Source organism: Belonocnema kinseyi, chromosome 4, assembly GCF_010883055.1.
Source record: "Belonocnema kinseyi isolate 2016_QV_RU_SX_M_011 chromosome 4, B_treatae_v1, whole genome shotgun sequence".
Taxonomy (NCBI): Eukaryota; Metazoa; Arthropoda; class Insecta; order Hymenoptera; family Cynipidae; genus Belonocnema; species Belonocnema kinseyi.
Genome location: NC_046660.1, coordinates 90573647 through 90585979, shown reverse-complemented (window position 1 = coordinate 90585979; position 12333 = coordinate 90573647). Strand labels below are relative to the sequence as shown.

The 12333-nt window shown below is 29.3% G+C and overlaps 1 protein-coding gene across 4 annotated transcripts in view; it reads right to left on the bottom strand.

The window, feature by feature from the left end:
* LOC117171443 (A disintegrin and metalloproteinase with thrombospondin motifs 9) overlaps positions 1-12333 on the bottom strand; it is a 263326-nt gene that overhangs the window by 34487 nt on the left and 216506 nt on the right. For all 4 annotated transcript variants that reach the window (XM_033358776.1, XM_033358777.1, XM_033358775.1 and 1 more), the window contains 4 exons: positions 9308-9466; positions 9061-9221; positions 7631-7756; positions 6770-6944 (listed from right to left, as the gene is read on the bottom strand). In XM_033358776.1, the coding sequence (XP_033214667.1) occupies positions 6770-6944; positions 7631-7756; positions 9061-9221; positions 9308-9466 (621 nt within the window). The remainder of the gene's footprint in view (positions 1-6769; positions 6945-7630; positions 7757-9060; positions 9222-9307; positions 9467-12333) is intronic.

Genomic DNA, 12333 nt, shown 5'->3' with positions numbered 1-12333 from the left:
GCAATAAAAATATATGTGTCTCAATTTTTTCTAGTATCGAATAGTCTTAGTTATTGGCCGTTGAAAAGCAGTGTACCGGTAGTGGCGTTTTGGCCGTTTAAGAGTTAATTAGGATTAGAACCTATTTTATGATGAAAGGTGATACAAAGTCTATTTCTTTCTCAAACCAACCAATTGGCTTTGGAAGTTGATTAAAGGAAGCTACATTTTATCGAGTTTTTATTTCAGGTTTTAATATTGTGAAAGAAATTCTTAATCAATGGAATTGATTTATTTATTCGAGCTAAAGAAGTCTTTCTTTTAATTCTTATTTGGCTTGTTGTTCGTGGGACGTAAACGAGTTTGGTCGAGAAAGATGTGCTGATTATTCTCTATGCCTGAATTCCGAACCGACCACTTTTAAATGACGTTTTGCTAATAAGGAACAAATTAAAATATTAACAGGGCTGCCACAGTCTGATTTACTTGGAAGAGGTTATCTATTTAAACCGAAGAAGTGACTAATTTTTAACCCAAAAGGTGACTGCAATTGTCTAAAAGTTACTAACGTGCATTAAAATTGGAACTAATGTTTCTGTTAATTCAAAAGAGGTACATTTCTTAAAACTTCAAGAGAATAGAAAAAAATTAAAGAAATAACAAATATTTGACTAGCTTCAGCCAAATTGAAGTCTATTTAGAAAAATTGAAGGGAATTAAAAAAAATTGATGAAATTCATAAGAAATCAATTATTTAAAAAAAACTCTATTGAATTGAGTAAATTTATAAGAATTCAACAAATTATATATTGGTAGAAAGATACATACAGTTATATGTTAAAAAGATTCAAAAAATGTATTGTATTAAGAAGGAGAGGAGAAGGCTATGGAACAGATGTAAACATTCTGTATGTACCATCAATAAATAAATTCTAATTGTAATTCTAATTCCAGAAGAATTTAAGTGAATTAGACAAAATTAAAGCGAATTCCAAATAATTAAAAAGAATTTGAAAGAATTCAGGATAAATTATTAAGAGAGCTGGGTGAGTTACAAAATAATTAAAATTAATTTAAACAATTTCAAGAATCCAGAATTTAGAAAAATTCAAGAGATTAAGATAAAATTTACACATGTTTACATGTTTACAATGTTTACAACCAAACATGTTTACAACCAAAAATTTCTATGGAATTGAGAGAAATGGGAATGAACAGTGCTTTGGGCGAATCTCATAGAATTTAAGTGAATTAACAGAGATAAAAAATTTTTTTTATAAAATCCGAGTAAATTTAGAGAATGGGAATTAGAATGATTCGATAAAATCCATCAAAATTCAAGTGAATTAAAAGCCATGCAAAAATAATAAAAAAAATTTCAATTAATTTAACTGAGAGTGAATTGAAAACAATTCAAGGTACTTTTAAATAATTTGATGTAATGCCTAAGAGTTCGAGGTGAGTTTAAAAAAGGTGAAGGACAAAAAAAAACTTTAAAAAATCTATTGAATTTGAGTGAATTTAGAAGAATTGAAGTAAATAAAAAAATTACGGTTAAAGTGAACAAATTTAAGAGAATTTCAAAGACTTTCAAAGAACTCCGGATAAATCATTAAAAATTCAGGGTAAGTCACAAATTAATTAAAATCAATTGAAAAAAATTTCAATAATTCAAAATATTCGATTAATTTCTGTAAAATTTGACTCAATCTAGAAGAATTCAAGAGAATCTTAGAGATTTTGAGAAAATTCATAAGAATTTGAAAGAATATAATTGAAAAAATTTTTAATAAAAAAGAATTCCATTGAATTGGTCAAAATAGGAGTAAACAGAATTCGGGACGAATTCAGCAGAATTTAAGTGAAGTGAAAAATAAGGAATTAAATAAAATTCGAGAAAATTTGAAGATATTTAAAGGAAATGATAAGAATTTGTTGAAATTAATACAAATTCCAGGGAATTGAACATAATTTTAAAATATTTAAAGAATGCATTGAATTAATTAAATTTGGAATGAATTGAGAACAAGTCAACGGACTTTAAAGGAAATGGATGAAATGCTTAAGAACTCAAGGTGAATTTTAAAGACTTCAGGGTGAATGACAAAAAACTTCATTGACTTGACTTGAATTAAGTGAACTTATAATAAATCCAGTGAATTCAAAAATTCCAAAGAATACAAAAGGATTCACGATATATTACTAATAATTCAAAACAACTAATAATAGTTCAGGGTGAGTTACAAACGTATAAAAATGAATTGCATTTTTTAAAAGAATTTTAAATATTCCATTGATTTCCGTAAAATTACAGTAAATTTAGAAGAGTTCAAGAGCACAAGATACAATAGCTCAAAAGTGCTTCCTTGTTTTTCTCTTAAATTAAACAATTGTACAGTTACAAAATTTTTTATTTTTATTTTTTGCGATTTATTAGAGCTAACCAACAGCTTAAAAGTACTTTCTTGTTTGTTTGTTTTTTAATTGAAAAATAAAACAGTTACGCAACTTTTCATGTATAAAAATCAGAGTTTATGGGGACACGCAGTACCTTTGACAAAGGTTTTCGCGGAGATAGATTCTTCTTTCAGAATGTTCGTTTCATGGTTTGATTAAGCCCAACAGTACCAAGAAACTTTTTTGCATTTTTTTGTTAAAAATTATTTAAGTGAAAGTTAGACTCCCGTAAAATTCATGTTTTGGCACTTACGCCCGTATGCAGTGTGCCCCTTCAATTAAAAAAATAATTTAAGTGAATAGAACAAAATATTTAAAATCGAATAAATTCCGTTGAATTCAGATAAACAGGGGTGAATGCAAATGATGAATAAGAATCTGATCAAATCCATAAGAATTGATGGTGAATTAAAATGTCTTCTGTATGAATTAAAAAATAATTGAGAATAAAAAATAACATCCATTGAATTTATTGGATTTCAAAAGAATTTCATAGGAATTCAAAACGGTTAAATAAAATTCAGAAATCCTTGGGTTCTCTATTTTAATTTATCGGGAGAAGTGATTATAGTGACTTTATCTTAAAAAAGTGACTAAAAAGTGATCTAAGAAAAACACGACCTGAAAGTGACTGCGAATTTTTAAAATCATTTTCTGACAGACTAAAGTCTTCTTTTACGTTATTTCTAAACTTATCTACTTACTGAATCATAAATCTCAAAGAACTGCTAATCCAGGTAATTAATCACTTAATCTTTGCACACGAGTGGAAACTTATTATTAATCAATTTGATATTGTAATACTGTCAAACGAATCAGGAATAAAAATAAGATAGGTAACTAAAAATAATGAAGTGGAATAGAACAATAATGGAAAGAAATGAAGAAAATAGAGATTCGGTCTTGATGGTGAAAAGGCAAAAAAAAGCGTGGAGATTGGTATGCAAAATCCCCGGAAGACGCCAACCTGTCTCGACGAGATGATACACCTCGGGGCAAACATTGTCCCAAGTTCTGAGACCCAGCCGAAAGTGCCGGAGGCTGAGGGTGACGTAAGTGTCTGCAGTCTGTACCACCTGTTTATCTCTTCGTATTCGTATTGGTATTAACCGTACAGGTGTTCGATTGAGCACGTACGATTGAGTATAGACCTACAAGGAGGTATCTTTCGACCTCCATCATTAATTTCAGTAAGAATGCAAGTCGAGGTCGAGCAGGAATTAATTAATGACGCAATTCTAATATGTGCCTTTGAGAACCCATGTTAAGGGAATCTTAATTAATCCAAACAGGTGCTCCTTTAGGGTTTCATAAAGGTTACTACTCGCCTGCCTAATTAAGTATATGGTAGCAATAAAGTTAGCAAACGTGAAACCTCGTCATTTCTCAATAATCTTGATACTAAACCTGTAATTTTATAGTAATATTGCTTCAGAAGTGACTACTGACTGTCAAAAAATTTACTTTATGGATACTGTCATTGAATTTATAAGAATTAATCAATTAATGGGAGAATTTGAGAATCGTGCGTGTTTTAGTCTCCATTTTTTCTCCTAATTTATTAATACCATAATACCATTATACCGTTTTGAGTTTGCCCAAACCCTCATTTATATCAAAACACTTGTGATCTTTAAGATATAGAAAAACACTCTTCTTCAGATAAAAAAAAAATCATCTAACTTTTATAATAATTTTTTAAATTGACGAAAATAAACCCGACATTAATTGCTACGAATTTTTAAGGAGAAATATAAGCGTTTTGCATCAAAATAATTGAGATTACAATGTGTTATTTAACAGAAGGACTTAAGAGGATAAGAATGCAAAAGTATCAAGTTCATATTCCCACCATAGATGGGCACCTATATGTCATAAAATTTCTCCAAAGGGTGACCTACTCATTTTATTTCTGGGGAGTTATGGAGGGACTTTTCTCGAAAACGATTAAACCGATTTTGATGATCGAAATTTTTGTTATAGTTACCCATAAGACTAATTAGACATTTTTAAAATGAAAAATAGGGATAAAAAAAGGTTTTAAAGAATTCCAATTTTTTTCAGGGTACTTTATGTATTTAAAAAATAAAAACCCGAGGCAGGACGCTGCACAGTGTTGGAAAAATTGTTAAAATTCGCTAGCCGCCACAAATTTTTACCGATCCGAATGAAATTTGGTTTGAGTACTCAGAAGACTGTCCTCTTCATTCTTATTTTGTAAATATATATATATAGAAGGGTATATCTTTTTATTCCTTATTTTCAGCCATAACGCGAAAACCCGAAGCTCATTTATTTTAAGCCCACAAAATCAAAAATCATAAAACCGAAACCTGAAAAGTCCAGGGACTACATATTCGAAGCCCAAGTCCACAAAATCCAACACCACAAATTCTACGCCCACAAAACCTAATACTCCAAGCCTAAAAACCTAAGACAACTTGGTTGTGTCTTTTTATTTGTTTTTTGTGAGTTACTGGGATATTTAGGTTTGGGATATGTGGGGTTGGTTTTTGTGGGCTTGAAGTTTGAGGGTTTGCGGTTTGTAGTATGTTATTTGTATTAAAGTAGTTCAGTTTCAGCTTAGTAATTATTAACTGCTGTGCGTTATGGCTGAAACATAAAGAATAAAAAGATATACCCTTCTATATGTATATTTAGGAAATAAAAATTCATCTTCTCTGCATGTGTGCGATAAGAGGACAGTCTTCTGAGTGTTCAAACAAAATTTCATTCGGATCGGTGAAGATTTGTGACGGCTAGCGAATTTTGTCCATTTTCCACCCACTATGCGCTGTGAGTATACGTATAGTGCTAGGGTAGCCTATATTTATACCTTCAATATTTTAATAACGAAACACCCTCCTCCTTAATTTGTTCGTTTTAAGAAAGAAGAAATTCCGTATTTTATTGTTCAACGTTAACCCGTGCCCCCGGTTTTTTGAAATTAACAAGGGGTTTTTAAATGGGAAAAGTATTTATTCGTTGGTCAAACAATTTTTCTCCCTAAAATCTTAAAATGTTGTTATTTATAATCTAATTTATTTTGGAAATTTTTGGAACATTTTTTACCCCTATTTTTTATTTTAAAACATTCAAATTTTTGTCTACCTAGTCTGATTTTAGGTTATCCTTTGGTGGAATGTTTTATCACATGGGTACTCTTCTATGATGGTAATATGAACTTGATACGTACTGGGGCGATTTTTGCATGCTGACCCCCCTAGGACCTTTATTTGGATCTATGTTTTTTAAATTTTAATCTAGTTACAAGCTGAAATGGTTATTTAATCCAAATGACTAATATTTGACTTTATTTTGCGAAAGATTATGTAAAATCTATTTGGCTAGTTTGTATTAAAAAAATTTATGTAAAAATCATACAGCTTATATTTTTATAAACAGATATTTTGTCAAATATTCTTTAATTTCATAAAAACCAAATATACAGAATTGTAAAGAATCTTCCAAGGGATAAAATCAACCCTTCATAATTAGTATTGAATAAGAATGGTATTTTCTCTACAGTGAAAGTAAAATCACACAAATCTAAGTCATTATTATTAAATAAATAACTTTGACACGAACTATTTTTTCTCAAATAAACTGTAAGGACATGTAACGATTTGTTAAAAAACCAGCATAAAGGTAAGATCTTTGATATTTTCCATCTAAAAAGTTGGAGGCAAATAAAAATAAATTGTTTAAACAATAAGCCAACAATTTAAATAAAAAATACAACTTCCAATTTCGTTAAATAGGTCATGATAATAGGCCAATACATCAAATCTTGTGATTTAGTTGTTCATGAGGATCTATGAAAAAATAAGAAAGACAAGATTAGTATGCGTTAGATTTTGGGGCACTATGAAAGTAGCCCTGGGCTGTTTAAATTAAAAATTAATGATAGATTCGTATTCCTTTGATGAGTTCTCATAATATCATAAAAGTATAGCCTATATATTTTCTTATGTTTTTTTATGTTTTGGACGTAATTTAGAAAAATACGCTTTTTTCCTTATATTATTCTTATGCAAAACTTCAAGGGGTTAAACTTCTGTTTTTTTTTAGTCACCCTAGTGTGCATGGAGGACATTCTTAAAAAGACCTTGTCGCGCTACTACAATTTTCTTTATTGAGACTATCTCCCCCAGAATCTAATCTCGAATAAATCTCGTCTTTTTCAGGATCCACTACTGGAATATGAAAGTACAAAAGCAGGATGATTCAGACGACTGGGGGAGTTGAGGAGAATGAATGAAAGAGAGTGTGAAGGTAGAGGACAATGTATTTCAGTGGCTAGTCACCCAACCACAACTGACATATACCGTACCGATGACACCACACTCGTGGTTGCTGGGCAGGTCATTTGTAAGAGTGGAATCTGAGGAAGAAATCCTATAGATGGCATGTTGTAGTGGTGGATCCATGGATCCATCCTCGTCATCCGACCAACGCTTCGCAGGCTTAATGAGGTAACTTCCGGTAGACGTTGTCATATGTCCTGTCTGAAACGGAAACCATCAATGTTCATACGCGTCCCGCTTCATTGCATGCGATTTACAGCTTCGCACACGTCTGGATTCGTCCCAGTTTGGAATATAGTATAAATATGCCTCTTGGAAGGCTAATCAAGACTTTCCTTGTTCTGTCAATTCTTCTAGGTTGCGGGCACGATTTACTTTTCTCCCGATACGGGATTTCAACTCATACTAAACGATTAAGTCTTCTATAAGATTAGTTCCAATTTCTTTTTTTCGAAAGAAAATGTTGCTGTAGATTAAAACGAAATTAGTTTCTTTTTCCGTCTGGCATTTTGAATTCTTATTGACTTTATTTTAGTACTAGAAATTTAAATCAGTTTTGATATCCGGAGACGTCAAAATTCACTCGAATCGAATGATTTTCCAAACTCTTCCGAAAATAAAACTTTTTTAAGAAGTGTTTTTATCCAGTAGTTGTAGCAGACACGTTACTTTATATCCTGTCAGAGTTTCGTGAAGAATGAATAGTTCCATGAAAATTTAGGTTATTCTAATCGTATATACTTTCACGACTTGGGCTGACTTATAGTTTCCGTAACTACTTAAGTGTTTTCCTCAATAGAAATTGAAAATGCATTTCCGGAATAGTAGCCAATAATCCGCGATATTAAGTTATAAATTCTTTGAGATGGGTTTTAAAAATCACTTACCATCCCCCCGCACAGATTTACTGCCACTATGGAATTAGGATCTCCGTCCACAATTCCGCTGTAAAAACAATCCAAATGCTGACCAGCGTGCTCCCATTTGGTGGTGTTGTTTTTAACGTGGGTTACCTTTAATAACAAAAAATGGAACCTTTTGTAAGGTATTTTTTTAATTTGCACCTATTAAAATTTTTTATATTAGGAAATCATTTTTTCAATATTTGGCTATCACGCAATAATTTGTCAACTTTTTCAGACTTTAAAGGAGATGATAAAAATGAAATTATGAAACAAAAACTTAGAATATTTTAATTTGCGAAATGTATGCACTGCAGGTACTGTTAAGAGAAATTGTCGGCACCGGTAATACAAAAACTTCCTGGTTACAACAATAAGATTTTTTGGAAAATTTAAAAACATTTAAGTATTATTTTTAAATATTGAATTTCAGTTTTAAATATTAAAAAAAAAACGTCAAAAAGAGGATTTGGAGACAATTGATTTAATTTTGCAAGATTTTAAAAGATGTAAGGAAAACTGAATTATTTTAAAAGATATAAAAAAGTTTTAGAATTTTTGAAGGTTCGAAAATAGATTAAATCTTTAAAAGACTTAAAAATTTTTTAAACAAGATGTAGATTTTTTAAGATTTCCAAAAAGAAGCTTTTTAAGAACTTTGTCAGGCTAGAAGAAAATAAAAAATTTGTTGTTGAGAATCCTGGAAAAATTTGAATTGATTTTTTATTTTAAAAAATGAATTTAAAAAAAAATTGAACACAATTACAAACGTAAATGTAGAAGCTTCTTAGAAATGTTGAAATGTTTCGTGGGAATTTCGAATGAATTTTTATTTTCTTAAGATTTCTAGGAAAACTTTAAACATATTTTTATTTTGAAAAATTAATTGTAAGGGGTTATTTGAAACGATTTCTGAAATTACCAAAAAAGAATCTGGATAATTTTAAGGCGATAAAAATTTTTTTTGTATCCTTTTAGAAAAAATTTGAATAATTTTAAAAGATATTTAAAAAGGTTAGAAGATTTGCAAAAATTAAAAAAAAAAAAAAAATTTAATTTAAAAATACTTCAACAAATTTCAAATAAAGTGTAGATTAGTATTGAAGATTTTGAAACAATTTTCGAAGCCTTTTAAGAATTTCGAAACATTTCAAGAGAATAAATAAATTTTCTTAAGATTCCTGGGAAATTTTAAAATGATTTATTTTTGAAAAATTAATTTTTAAAGAAAATTTAAAAACATTTAAAACATTGCAAAAGATTTTTAAATATGTCCAAAAATAATCTGAAAAAATGTAAGGCAATTTTTTAATTTTGAAAGACAGTTCAAAATTTTAGGAAAAGTACTAGTCAGTTATAGTTAAAAAATAAAACCCAACACATAATGCGAAAAATATTATTAATTTCAAGATCACCTTCATGTCTGGAAAAACGAAACTGGAATCGTGAGAAAGCAGCAAATGAAAATGTCTCCCAAAAGCTGTGAATTCATACTGGGGATGTGGATCCCAAACTTTCGCAGTTTTGTGTCGAAAGTGGCCACTATGATGTCTTTTGGCAGTGGAGTAATAATCAGCTATGAGGTAAAAATGTAATAAATGCTAATACATTAGCATACATGAATATTTTAACAAAAATGGTAATAATAACTTAATAACTTACGTGGATCTTCGAATTGGTTTCGACTAATTTTCACCAATTTTACGTATTCCAGGTCCCCTTTGCCAGTGGGTACAATTTCGCCCTTTGAACTTCCGGATGAGAAGTTCTCGTCGCTGTTTTCTTGTCTCTTCGACTCATCCTTCATTGGTGGACGCAAGACTGCCATTGAAATGATAAAAGACAACATGTACAACCAAGTAACATTCTGCATTCATGATATTAATTAATTATAAATACAATAAGGGAGATTAACATAAAATTATTTTCTAAGGAAACTATTAAGTAAAATGGTAGAAATTATTATTCTTTTAGATCTTTTAGACTTTAGATTAATTAATGTAGATTCTCTCAAAAAGAATTTTTATTATCATCAGAGTTCATTACAAAAAATGAGGAAGCTGCCACGGTATATACCAAACAAGTGACATATTCAGAAAAACATGGTTTTTTGCCCTACCATCCACTGACAGGGTTGCAAACATGTGTATGATGGGGAATCTACAGCTTAAGGTGGAATCCGAACCACCAGAACCTCGATAAAAGTACATAGAAAAATTACCAGAGGTGGGTCCCGGACCTCCAACGTAAAGTTCGAGCGCACTGAATAAGCTTATATGTTTCTGCTTGCTTTTCACGTATATTTTACTTATGACTTTTTCTATCATGTCAATGTCACAGTTTATGTCACCTGATTTAAGAATACTCTAATTTTTAAATAAAGATTAGAAATTGATTAATTTTTAATGTACCATGTTTGAATTCCCTAATTTTAAGAGTTTGCAATAAATCCTACTTTTCAATTCAAATATGAACATTTCCAGGACAATTTAAATATTTAATCTTTCAAAATAGGACAATTTCATATTTAATTTAATTAAATTAACTAAATCAATTCTAATTTATCCAATTTGCTCGCTGCGCGGTCACATTTTCAACTGAAATCATTCCATTTAAAATAAAATTGTTAAATTTTGAACGCTTTTAATGACATTGTTTATTTGCTAAATTTGAGTCTAAAATTATTTAATTTTAACAGTTTCTGAGTCAAAATGTTTAGTTTCAAACACTTCAGGTTTACAAATTTTCAATTTTAAACGCTTTTTTTTAGAAATGATACAAGTTCAATTCATATTCATTTCATTCGAAGTATTGTCTTTATTTCAAAATTTTACCAAATCGCAAGTTGTTTGATTTGGAAAGTTTTGAATACAAAATTATTCGAAAAATATTTTAGCAATTTCAAGCGCTTTCAATTTGAAATTATTTATTATTGTTTCATAAAATTGAAAAACACTAATGAATTAAGCCTGTGTTCAATAATGGATTTTTAAATTGTTTATATTTTTAATGCTAGGAAATTAAAATCCAGGGACATCAACGCGCACTTCGCACGCGTGCATTGCTGCTAGTATATAATCATTTACGATTCATTCATTCATTCTGTCCACATTGAAGTTCCTGTGTTTACGTTCGCTATTCGCGTGTTTTTTTCTCGCGACTTTTTCTGTCATTTTAATGTCACAGTTTATTATTACAAGTCAACTTGAAAGCTTCGAAAATGGTCTTCAACATGAAATTGTTCCCCTATGGAAACGCTTTATCGTAGCATTGCTGATTGTAAAATGATTGATTTTGCACTTTCAACTAAAATTATTGATTTCTAAAATCGCAATGCAAAATTGTTAAATTAAATAATGAAATATTTTTAAAGGCTTAGTTTCACGATTTTAATTTAGGAATGCTTCAATTTTTAAACAAAGTCTGGAATTTTCTGATTTTTAATGCTTCAAATTTGAATTCATTAACTTGTAAATTTTCCGATTTAAAAACTTATAATTTTCATAGTTTTTAGAATAATTAAACATTACAGGTTTACCTTATCAGAATATATAAAAATTCTTAAATTTTTAGTGATGAAAATAACTGGAATATTTTTTACATTAATCGCATTTTTTAATAAACAATCTATCAAATAACTTTAAATGTCACTAAACTAAAGGATATGACACTAATACTATATATTTATCATCTTTGAAAATTGTATCGTTTCAATTTGAAATTAGTTTCGAACGCACAATACTAAAATAGTTTAATTTTTAAAGTCTTAAAACCAAGGTTTTTTCGGTTCAGAAGCTTCAATTCAAATACTAACATTTTCAGGACAATTTAAGCATTAACTATTAAAAATTTTTTGGTTTCAATTCCTGTCAGTTTAAAATTTGATAATTTTTTATTTGAATAATATAAATTGCTTTATTTCAATTAAAAACGTGCTAATTTATCTGAATTTTTAATTCTTCGAAATGGTAGAACATCAAATTAAGAATTGATAGTAGCAAAATTTTTAATCTGAAAGATCTGTAATGAAATAATTTTGAATTAAATGAACTCAGAAAAATTTGTAATAATGAGAAATTAAGAAAATAATATTTTAAGTGAAGTCTTAAAAATGAGAACACTCAAACATTGAAATCATATATAACAATTTGTTTTGTATCATTTAATTTTCAATGGAATATCTTAAAATTCTCAGATTTTTAGTTTTTTTTAGTTTAGATTCAAATTTATACGATTTTATTTGGATGTGATACAAGTTCAATTCCTTTTCATTCCATTCGAAATATTGTACTTTCAGAATGTTACTTAATCTAAAACTGTTTGATTTGGAAAGTTTGAATTCGAAATCGTTCAGAATATTTGCTTAAATTTAAAACACTTTCAACTCGAAATTATTTATTGTTTCAGAATTTATTTCAACTTAATAATTAAGAATTTGTGTGATGTTTTTTTAAATTGTTTATCTTTTTCATGTAAGGAAATAAGACTGCAGACTCGGGAAAGCGCGCTTGGCGCGCGTTCATTTACTCCTAGAGCAGGCTATTATGAAAATATACCACACTTTGATACGGACGGAGTCAAGCCAGGTATATACGAGGGTAGTTCAATAAGTCCTTAGAATGAAGTATAAAAACAATTTTTTTTGGGTAAATTTTTTTTTATTTTTCAACATAATCTCCTTGGAGCTC